Source organism: Electrophorus electricus, chromosome 13, assembly GCF_013358815.1.
Source record: "Electrophorus electricus isolate fEleEle1 chromosome 13, fEleEle1.pri, whole genome shotgun sequence".
Classification (NCBI taxonomy): Eukaryota; Metazoa; Chordata; class Actinopteri; order Gymnotiformes; family Gymnotidae; genus Electrophorus; species Electrophorus electricus.
The window spans coordinates 901065-913564 of NC_049547.1; the positions used below are offsets into that span (position 1 = coordinate 901065).

Here is a 12500-nt window from a genome sequence, read left to right on the forward strand (position 1 = left end):
CCTATAGTATAAATGTATGAATCATACAACTTTCAGTCCTATAGTATAAATGTATGAATTACACCACTTTCAGTCCTATAGTGTAAATGTATGAATCATACAACTTTGTCCTAAAGTGTAAATATATGAATTACACCACTTTCAGTCCTATAGTATAAATGTATGAATCATACAACTTTGTCCTATAGTGTAAGTGTATGAATTACACCACTTTCAGTCCTATAGTGTAAATGTGTGATTTTCACCAGCACCAAATTCAAAAATATAATTTACACAAACACCCAAAAGCAAATATCTGAATTCCAATATTTCCAGAAACAGCAGTTCAGCCAGTTCTCCAGTCCTGGACAAGTCCAGTTGGAGGTCAGCTTCACCAGCCTCATATGTTTGGTCCAGTTTGGCTGTGCGCCGAGTAACTGAGCAGGTTGATCTGGGTCCGATAGCCAGGTGTGCCGCTCCAAGACGCTCCCATGTCTCATCTGTGTTATTGGCTTCTCTAGCATTAAATGTCTTGGATGTGCTCAAGTCACGTTCCCTGGCCCCCAAAGGGAACACCAGTTCCAGGCAACACCGCTTTCATGGAAAATCGTTCTGCTGTTACATCCATGGCCATGAAGATTGGAAAGCTCGTTGTTTAATTGGGAGCCCCACAAGCCCACAGGACCAGGTCTCCCGGGAACACCACGACAGAACCTTTCCAACAGCGCCATTCTGACATTGCCTTTCCGACATCACCTGTCCAACACTACTTTCCAACAGCGCCATTCCAACAGCGCCCTTCCAACAGCGCCCTTACGGTGGGGAGAAGCTTTTAAATTAAGTAGCACAGAAGTTAAGATCATTAACGTATGTGTGGTAACATCGCAGGGCTAAAACACACAAGGTGAGTGGGCTGAGTTCGGCCCACGGCCCGCCACTCATTAGGCACCACAGCACACCATCTGCCATGACACATACAGAGACACACTGTCTGCTAACAGAGACAAAGAGCTTTAAAAACACACACACAGTTTACACCTGCTGGGATCTGATCTACACAGTTATGGGGAGAAGAGGCGAGATGAGACGAGAAGAGAACATAATTGTTCTATTGTTCTAATAACATAATTTGATTAGGCTGATTGATTAATTGTAGTATGGATGGATCATTGGTCTGTTGTAAATGTTTTCTCTCGTTCTGCCACCTCATGCCTCACACCACCTCAAATGTTGGAAGGTAAAACGCCCTCAGGGGCATCTCTAATGGCCAGACTAAGACACTTACAATCCCCCAGCTACCTGAGGTGTGGCGCAGCCCACGTTCCTGACTGATGGCATCGTTTGCCATGATCGTACAGCAGCACTAATCACTCTCATTAAATAGTGAACACTCGTGAATTATAGAGTCAGTGGACAATCTCTAAAAGCCGCACAGTAATTGGACGAAGTTTTGATTACCATGTCAATAACTTTAAATGGAGTGGATAGAGGTGTGCACTCATTTGCAAACATTTGCACATGTTTGCATATCTGAAGGTAAGTGTATTCATGTTACAAAAGTCACCTCACATTCAGATGTGGGATTATGGGTACTGGAGTCCTAGCACAAGCATGAGACAAATGAACTTCTGTATATGTAACTTTGTACCAAATTGGTGAGGAAACATGTCAAATCAACCAATTTAGTTCAATTTTTAGGACAAGCTAGTTTGATTCAATTTTAGTGTCCAATGATTTGGTACCATCAGTATAATCAGTATAATAAAGTCTAATCATGTCTTTTTTTTTTCTTTTTCTTTTTTTTTGCGTGTGTGTGTGTGTGTGTGTGTGTGTGTGTGTGTGTGTCATGCAGGTGTCTGTCTATTCCTCCGATCATGCTGATCCAAACTCTAACACTGTCACTAAATTCTGATGCTTGTTAAAACTGTGTGTGGCCAGCAATGGGCTTTACAGAGAATTATGGGTAATTATTGTAAATGACATGTTATGGTATTTCTGCAAATCCAAATGCTATTGATTGTGCAGAGATCTGAACCCTGGCTGCTACTCTAAAGCGGCACCAGGGGTTGGTGGACATATAGACGATTACACCAGGGCATTAGATATATAGAGCGGCTTATTTCTGCATTCTTCATGGTTAATTAAGTGCCCACGTTAACGTTGTGTTGTGTAGCCAGAGCTTTTTCAAGACAGATTAACAAACGTGGGTTTTTTATTTCTATCAGACAAATCTATTCTTGTTTCTTGTTTGTTCTGTATACAAAAAACCAGATGGTGAAAAGACAGACAGAAATGGGGGACAGATAGTTTTGAGTGACTGTCCTCTCTAAGACCCTTCACTTCCATTTCAGAGCAATGGGAAAGAATATTTATCAGCTCCAATCTTCCACATCTATTTGAACTTTGGCATCATGCACATATGCCAATACCCTTGGGGTTCCCGTTGTCTCAGGAGAAACGACCACTGCCTCCTCGCACTCCACGGCAAGTGGTTCGGAGGTTCTCCTGATGACCTTCTGTGGGTAGAATGCTCGGGAATGAGATCATCCTGGAATACGACGACTGTCCTCTCTTCCATTTGCAGATTGGAAGCTGCCTGACGTTCCCGTCAGCTGTGACATCAAAGCACTTTGTGGAATTGCTGACATGTTTCGCCAGTCTGGTTTTGCCTTTGAGTGTCATAGTCAACTTAAGGAGGAAGGAGAGAGAGATTTTGATGTAACGGGAGAGTGCATGTCACCCTTGAGGCACCAACGACACAGCCAAAACACTAAATTAATGAAATGAACTATTTGAATCAATCGAGCGGTCACAGCACTGCACTGCTGGAATCCTCTGAGCAGATTTTGAGTTAAAATGAATGAAATTAATTTAAACATTGTGACACTTTTCAGTATATAGAAGCACGCGGCCAGTGCTATCTGAGCTCATATTATGAGTAGCGCAGAGTCAGACATCGTGGCCCTTCTCTTGGGGTTCAGTGCGTCCTCCCCTCTGTTCATCGGTGGCCGGTCTGAGGCCACGTCTGCTCTCATCCCAACAATGACACGGTCACACTGAACTCCAGTGCGCACAGGCGGCTGACTCACTCACACTAAAGCAACACTCACTACCATGTTGGTGTCACTCCTATCTTTCTCTAAAGTAACGGGGTCTGTAGTCTGAAGTGTGACCTCTAAAGTGTACTGACAAGATGGCGTCCAGTGACACTGACACTATAGCCTAATTTAGCAGTTGTTCATGTACCGGTCACTGTAACATTAAGTCATTACTTTATTGGTAATAAAGTTGTTAAGTAATTACTTTATTTGCCAACTAGGCCATGAATCCTTCCTTTTTTGACATGAAATGTACTATGTATGCACTATATGTATTTGTGTGTGTGTGTTTGTGTGTGTGTGTGTGTGTGTGTGTGTGTGTGAGAGAGAGAGTGAAAGAGAGACCCACACACAGTTTCAGACCACTGCCCCATCCTAATTTCCAATTTATTAAAACTCAGTCTATACCCCGGTACTCCAAGCCAGTTGTTACCATGGCAACAGAGCAGGCATTCAAGCACCTCTGTCTCAGAGCAGCCAATGGGAGGTGAACATTTGCACGGAAGCTGTCACATCGCCCAATCGTCGCAAAGAGGAACAGTGAGTCGTTCCTGTGAGCGTCGACCGACTGGCAGCATGGAGACAGGAGGTGTAGACGTAACGCGGTTATCAGAGAACACAGGACCTGTCTGGTTTGTGCTTCCAGCCTGTGTGCAGCCTGCTGTAGACCTGCAGGTAGACTGGCGGGTGTAGGTATCTGCAAGCAAACTCGGAAATGCGGTCTTTCAGCATTACTGCTCTACTCTACCGGCCTGCCAGGAGCGTGTGTGTGTCTATTGAGGTGTCTCTATCTTTGTTGAGCCATATGTTATCATATTATTCTCTTCTTTCATTTCCTTACAACGCTGTAACTCTTAAACGTTCCTCATGGTACTCTCTGGCCATATGTACCGAGTCCACCATGTTTATGGAGGGCTTTTGCAACAAAAGATGACAGCAAACCAAGAATACTTGTGTTTCACCTCACCACAGCCACTCATACATACGCACACACTGACAGAGTGCAAACAGAGACACACAGGACCTGCAGAAGCGCATGGTTACATCACCAGTCTGATTACAACACCAAAGGCCCGAAGACACCAGCAAGGTCTGCTCACATATCAGAGCAGTTCAGGACCGCAGCAATTCACCATGGTATCATTCTGCAGGAACCAGACAGGACAGCTTCTCGCAGACAAGTCACTGACGTGCTCTGAACAGTTCTACCTCACTCCACAGATGCTCTACAGGACTACGATCTGGGAACACCTCCACGAGCTTGAACTTTGACCCTTGATATGAAGGGCTCATCCATTCATGCTGCTTGTGCCAAATCACCCTCTGACCCCTGTATGTCCAGAAGATCCCTTTTCACAGATGGTTTTCATTGATCACACCATTCTCTGGATATCCTCCACACCTTTGGCCATTTCTGCAGGACAGGCTAGTCTAGCACTGATGACCATTCCACGCTCGTAGTCATATACATATACACACACACACACACACACACACAACACAAAATATATATGTGTGTGTGTGTGTGTGTGTGTGTGTGTGCATATAATTGAAATGTTGTCACTGCTGGGTTCAGTAACATTTTCCCTGAGCAGACAGTATGGAACATCTTATCTGATCTTACAGCCAATCATCATCATGGCGACGGCGAAGATCTTCTCTCCGTCCGTGGTGGGAGCGATATTCCCGAAGCCGATACTGGTCAGACTGGTCATAGTGAAGTAGAGGGAGGTGATGTAGACAGAGTCCTTACTGGGCCCGCCCTCCCAGCGCCCCGTGCCGCTGGCGTTGAAGCGGTACGGCGTCCCCGCCGTCTCGCCCAGCAGGTACAGCCAGCTGTCCTTCCGCACGGTCCTGTGGTCCTCGTCGATGACCTCGTAGTCGCCGATGCTGTACCAGATGCAGGCCAGCCAGTGGGCGGCCAGGCCGAACACGCACACCAGTAGCACCAGCACGGCGGCGCCGTACTCAATGTAGTGGTCCAGTTTCCGGGCCACACGGCCCAAACGCAGCAGACGCACCACCTTCAGGGAGCTGAAGAGACTGCTCATTCCCTGGAGGAAAGGAGGGAGCAGAGCATGGGAGAGAAGGAGGGAAAGAGAGAGGGAGGATGACAGGTAGATAGAGAGAGAGACGCGTAGAGACAGAGACAACAAGACAAAGTAAAGTCACAGCCCAACTACAACCATCCGGCCATCTGTTTATTAGATGGTTTTCCCGCCTGAAATGGTTGTGAGGAGACACAGAACATCTAGAGACCTATACCCTATAATCACTGTTCCGGTGTGTGTTTGTGTGTGTGGGTATGTGTCTTGGCTTATGGCTTCACACAAACAGAACAGTATTGTCTGATTTTGGCTGTATGTTTTTATGTTTATGAATAATTCTGAATAAAGAATAAAGTGCCAAGCTGGCCCCATAGCAGGGACAGCAGAGGGGTTTAAACTGCGCCTGTTCAGAGAGTGTGACGCCAGTGACACACAGAAATGACAAACACTTCATATGTGAGTCCTTTTTTGATGCTCTGGCAAAAATATATACATACGGTTGTCCAAGGAATTGCACAAGGGGTGATTTAAAAAGATTAATGTGTTCTTAATCCAGGATTTTAGCAACTCAGTATTCCTTTTTTATGACATCCAATTTACGGTGGAATATGTGTGTGAATTATTGCCAAAACAAAATTGCAGCACATTGTTGTGTAGAATCCAACAAGGATCTGAGAGGCTCTGATGAGGTTAATGTGGAAAAAGGTCCATCAGTCAAAAATGTACAGGTGTGGCATGTTAGCTAGTGTCCTTCAGGAAGGCCTGAACTTTAGTGTCCAGATTCTGTCATTTCCATAAATAATTAGACACACTAGCCTAAATTTCCTCCAGAGCAAACAAAGCCTAAAAGACTAAAAGCCTACTCCGATAGGGTAGTGATTATTTTAAACAACAGGGTGGGTTTTTTTGCATAACCGAAATGATTTTTATTTTGTAATGTGTGGTTGAGGTCAGCCTGAACTAAAAAGGTTAAGACTTTTCAGTTAAAACGTACACCTTAGTGACATTACACGCATGTACACGGCATGTAACAGAACAATATATATATACACACATACACACACACTGACATATGGTGTAAAATCCACACATTGAAACAACACACACACACACAGAAGACATGCAGTCATAAACATAACTAATTGTTTCTTTAAAAATGTCTAAAACATGATTGTGGTTAGAGATCACTGGGGCGATATCGTCTAGCGTGTGTTTCTGTAAGCATTGTAAGGTTGTATTAATTTCTCAGTTCCAACTCCAAAAGAAAATAAATGACCCTCAAGCTGGACTTCCCCTTGCCAATTATCCACTGGGAATTGTCTTTGGTCATGTTTAAAAACGCTTTCCATGCAAGGCCTTATTATTTGTGACTATTCTTATTGTCAGTAAAGCTTGAAAATGGCAGGACAGGATCATATCCGTCTCTGCACAGCCAGGTTCTCGACATGTTCTTGACATCAAGGACTCTGGGCATCAGTGAGAGTGTCCGACACACTGGAATTTCCCAGATTCATGCTATTGAAAACATGCGGGAAAAGCCAAGTGTGCAATACCGTTGCATGTATCCTGATTTCATCAGAATGGCCAGGAAGCACAGCAGAGGGTAGATTCATTTTTCTTTTTGATCGGAATCCACCAGTGAACTTTGTGAGATACTGAGTCAGACCAGACCAATCAAATGCTGAATTCTGAGACGGAAAGGCCTACTTGGGTGACAGCTCGATGGTTCCAGTTCTTCATTTTTTCCCCCAAAAACAAACCATTGGTGGGCACATGCAAAAAGAAAGGGGTTGGAACAGAAGGAAAAGAACAGAAGAGTGAAAAGGGTCAGACAACAGAAGAACAGGTCAGCAGCAGTCCTGCCCAAGCAAAGACCCAGAGGCATGAACCCAAAGGAAACCTCCTTCTCAGTTTGCTCCACCTGGCCTTACCTGAGCACCCAGCTGATCCTCTAAGGTCATTCTGATCAAGCATTGCAAGCCGATGGCAGATATCTAAATACAGATGTTTGCACATGTGACAGCAACGTTTGGAATTTAGACTTTGCATTTGGAAAACGACTCTCGGCAAATCAAGCAAAGTTAATGCACGGAAACTTGCAGACTCGAGCATCTTCTCCCTGCAGTGTTTCCCAAAGCTTGTGTTGGAGTAGCAACGTGCTCCATGATTGGCCAATGATTTAGCTGCGTGTGTGAGAGCAGGGCTCGAGGGCTCTGGGACTATAGACCTGCTATTATTCCTGGGAGTATTATTCCATTGCCTTTGCTGCAGTGCACACGGGCTTCCCGAGTCACTCTGGACTGAGTTTTCCGACCGCTCCTCCTGCTCCCAGAGCTTACGAGCAGTTTCAGAGCATTAGGAATGCATGTTCCATCCAACGCATTCATAATGCAGGAGTCCCAGTGCTCAGGAACTCCAATAGAGGAGAAATGGGAAACAGCAATCAAATTCTGTGGCGTTCACACGATGGATTGAACTTTTATTATTAATTAGGATGCAGCAGGGATCAGCTCGATAGATGCAAATCATGTACAAACCAACTTCAAACCTGAACCCTGTGTACAATGTGAATTGTATTATTATTATTATTATTATTATTATTATTATTATTATTATTTAACAGTACCACTGAAGACAAAAGACAGTAAATTCAATTAACCTATTCAAGTATTGATGTACAGTTTAATCTAATTGACTGGAAAATGACACACCAAACACTGAAAAAATACTGAACAGTCGGCTCAACACTAAAATTTGCATTCTCTCAGCTTGGCAGTGATAGCTGGCCCCTGGAGAAGGTATTAGATAACACACACACACACTGTTCTAGCTAATGAGTGTAACGAGAACCAGCCACTAACACACTACTGCTGGGAAGAGCTACTGGGAGGGTGTTTGTGTAGGTGATGCCCTGAGCCATGCTCCCATGTTGTGTGTCAAGGGATGTCAGGTTGGTGGACAGATCCTGTAAGGCTGCTGTTACACCTGTCTTTCAAACTGAGCTACCCTGATATCAGGAAGAGAGAGGGATGGAGAGGAATAGAGAGAGTGAAAATGAGAGAGAGAGAGAGAGATCTTTACACTCATTTAACTGAGATTGTCTTCATCCGAAATTCTTCCCATCTGTAGCAACAGACCAGGGACTCACAGTACAGACCCTTTTAGTTCAGCGTAGTACTCCAGCTGTCCTGCTCTGAGCGAGACCCCAGACTGTTCTCCCTTTCTATTCTGTTTCTCTTTTTCAACTTCAACCTTTTTTCCTTGCTCCTTCCATCAAGAGAACGGATCAAGGTCCAAGAAACATTTGTTCAAAGCTCTCTCAAATTTATGTTTAATATTAAAAATACAAAATTTCAAACCTAAATATGATTTTTTTTTTCATAAAAAACTTCACATCTCTAGAGCACATTTGAATGATGTCAACCTGAAGTTCATTTGCTTTTTAAAAACATTTTCAGATCAGTCACGGACTGCTCCGCCCCTCACGAGTCACGTGGTACGGCCCGCCGCGTGCAGGGGGGTTCACGTGTGTATTGTTTGTAACCACGCCCCCGTGGGATAGCACACGCCTGCACAGGGTTTAATGTTGAACGTCTGTCTGTCTTTGTAAACGCCTGTCAGTGAGTATGTGTTCTTCGTTAATGTTAAGTGTGTAGCCATGTTGTCGTCTACGTTGTATGTTAATAAACGTCATCCACCGGCACTCGGGCCAACAGCGTTACAAGATCCAGCCAGTGTTACAAGAAGCTGAAGGATGTAGAGGTATTGCCGGTTTGCCAGCATGAAAAGCCTAGCTCCCACGCCTAGCGGTGCTTGTGTACTACCAAAAGCTTTAGAAACAAGAGGCTTTATTGGTCCTATAAAATAATTTAAAGAACTATCCCACAATATATTACGATTCCACTCAATAAAACCAACTGAGAATATAAGACAAGTATCCTCAGAAGCCATGTTAATAGTAGTAACACACCCACAGTCGCCACCGGTCTGGTTTCAGGCACATATCGAAAGAGGTTTCACGGATTTTCACAAAGACATTATGAACGTTAAAAGATGTGAAAGTAGAATGACATGAATGTGCTGACAGATAAACCCTGCAATCGGGAAATTTGCTCCAGGTGACAGCTTATGCGTGGCCTCCTTAAGGCAACATTCTGCAAGCCAGTTAGTTCACACGTTGACTGGAGAAGTCTCGCGGCTACGAACAATCAGTGCTGCTGCTGTTGTTGTTGTTGTTGTTATTGTTGTCTTTAAGAAATGTGCTTTCAACAATTCAGTCAGTTTTTGGTTCAGTTAAGAGTCCACTTGTGTATATGCTTCTGTTTGTAATATTTAGTCAATTAAATGAAATGAAATGAATGGAGTTCATATAGGTACATGTCCTGGAATGTAAATGGTATCAATGATATTTTAAAAAGAAAGTTTTGCTTTTTCTGAAAAGCACATTATAGATGTGACTTTATTTTATGGGACTCGTCTAAATTATACAGATCATCTTAATCTGGTCTGACAGCGAGCCAGGAAATTGTATTTTTATTTTATTTAATTGTCACTATCGAGGAGAGGAAATATTGATGAGAAGAAGGTCCACCTTGAAAAGTATCATTAGGGAGATATTGCATGGTTCAGCTCATCTGAAAGGGTTGTAATAGTAAACTCATATGATCCCAATATCAATGACCTGAAGTTCTTTGAGAAGCGTATTAAAAATGATCCTTTTCACCAACAGCTTTGATCTTGGTTTTAACCTTGGTCTGGTCATATAGACTCCCTCCACCCTCCAAACCAGAGACTCAGACATCACAGACTATAAAACAAGATGGTAGACTTGTGCTTGGGAGATAAACAGAGAGCTCTACACACATCTCAAAATCAGTTCCCGTTTTACTTCTACTTTCATACGCACTTCTCCAGGATACTTTACCGTCAGAAAAGGGAATATTTAATTGGATCATGTGAATGTTTGGCAAGAAATCTCTCCGATCATTCTTCTGCAATTGATCATGGAGCCATCAGGAGAAGGATTAGGCTTGAAATGCTGATGCTGTAGTAGCCACTTAATGGCCTACACGCTTTGTGACTTTTCTAACTGAAAACACGGCTGCCTTCTTGAACTCGTTGCCAGCAGCAGTCTGGGAGTCACTGAAGGATTTCTACGGGTCACATTGATTCCTGCTCATCAGGTAAGAAAATACAACATCAAATCAAATGAAACTCTCAAAAGGCAGAACGTGACATTCTTAGTACCAAGCAACAGTACTGTGGGCATGGGGATAATAGATGACTAGCCTGGCAAATTCAAGAGCCCTCCAGAAATAATCACAATTCAGATAAAAAAATATCAAACAACCCAAACTCATCAATGTTGAATGTATGCAGTGTTAGACATCACTGTGCATGTATCAAGGGGACGAATGAACTAATATTCATAAGGTTGGTTTTTTTTTTGACAGATTGAACATTCCATCACTGGCAGATAATAGAAAATTTCTGGAGGTGGATATTTCTAAGGCTGAGATACTGCAGCCTAACACTATACTCTCCTGGAAAATCACCAGAGGTTTAGAAGATTTCTCAGTTGACTTTTACAAAACCTTCGTACCAAAAAGGATTGATCCATTGATGAATGTGTATACCCATGCAATAGTGGAACAACTGTTTCCAGATACATTAGAAAAGGCTGCTAGCTAGACTCCAGGCTTAGCTCATTGCTTGCCTCAGACTCTCACCTTTGACCCTTTCCTGTACTTTATTGAGAACAAAATGACGTAACAACGGTCAATGGAAACCAAACTTGCTAACCCACTGAGGGCTTGACTCAAAATCACACTTAAAAGCCAAGAAAATAACTGAAATTGCAGGCTGATCCAATTTGTTTGAATTCCATCACGGAAAAAACTCTTAATATAACTAAGTAAAGTGTATGGCCCCCTTGTGCCTGTATGCACCCCCGACGACATCTGGGCATGTACCTGAGATGGTGAATATTGTCCTAGAGATCCCAGCCCTGGATCAGGGCATCCGTGACCTCCTGGACAGTCTGTGGTGCTACTTGGCGGCATCAGATGCACTGATACATAACCTCCCAAAGGTTGTCGGTGGGACTCAGGCCATCATCATCCAGGATCTGCCTACATCTGCCTCACGAGGCCAGGCATTGGTCCAGCACCAGGATAACATACTGGTACCTAACAGCGGTCAGGGCACCATTGGCTATCACAGATGTTTGGTCTAAAATGAGAAAGGTTTCAGTACTATTGGAGAACGGTCACTATCTATGAAAAGTTAGAACAAGACATCAGCATGGCGTGTAAGTAAATACGGATTTATAAACCAGCCATGATTGGTTCACTGTGCGATTTCTTTTCATCTTGTCTTACATGCATGTTGAGCTGTGACTGAAGCCACGTCTTCCCCACACACTTGTCAGACCAAACCCCGAGTGAAATATCCCCCCAGTTTGCTTTAACATGGAACACAAGACAAGACTGCAGTTTGGCAATCAAGCTATTAGTGATAATGACTTGATCCCATCCCTCTGTTGATGCTTTCACAGCTTACCACGCCCAGCGTTGGTTTACTCTGTGTTGGTGACCAGCCCTACATGACTAGGGGTCAATGTTGTAATTATGCCTCTAACACAAAAACCTGCCTATGCAATATTGCCTTCTCTTCAAGTGCTATTAAATGAATCTATTTAGTATTTCAAATATCTTGCTCCATTGTACAGTTTCAGTCACAGTCCGAGAAACCCCTGCTTGTTTCATTAACTGACTATGTAAAGTGAACAGAAATGAATGTACTACCAAAACCCTTATATTGGTTTTATTTGCGTGGACGGGGAGACCAGGTAGAGTTCCGTTCAAACTTGCGTTAAGACTATAACAGCCCTCCATCCGACTGTGCAGTGCCAGCCAGGCGTTGTGGTTACGGCACACAGACCCCACATCCCCCTGCCTGCTGACCCTCTCAGGGACTCCACAGTGGAGCTAATCCCTTAGTGTCATTTACCCCACAGAAGACAATATCCAATTCATGTGTTAAATGTACCTGTGAACTCTGAACAGCTATGAGGACAGAATTTAACTGTGTGCAATCATGATATAAGCCAGCTCTATTTTATCATAACACATCCATAACATAAAACCTAAGGGATGTCACAACACTGGTATTAAAAGAGGGTCCAAACCTTTGTCATCTATACAAGGAAGGTGGACTAATGTCCTTTTAACAGCAAACAGGACACACAGATTTTAAATACATGTACAGTGTTGCATTAGAAGGCAGTAAGATGGCTGATTACTGCCTCTGCTGCCTCTGCCCCCAGACGACATAAACAAACTAGATTGTAACGGTCTCGTCTCTTGTCTCTATG

The 12500-nt window shown here is 43.5% G+C and overlaps 1 protein-coding gene across 1 annotated transcript in view; it reads right to left on the reverse strand.

Annotated features, from left to right (window-relative positions):
• Window positions 1-12500, reverse strand: part of kcnh1a (potassium voltage-gated channel, subfamily H (eag-related), member 1a) — a 56955-nt gene that overhangs the window by 28152 nt on the left and 16303 nt on the right. The window contains 1 exon segment of the mRNA XM_035532683.1: window positions 4702-5131. Within this exon segment, the coding sequence (XP_035388576.1) occupies window positions 4702-5131 (430 nt within the window).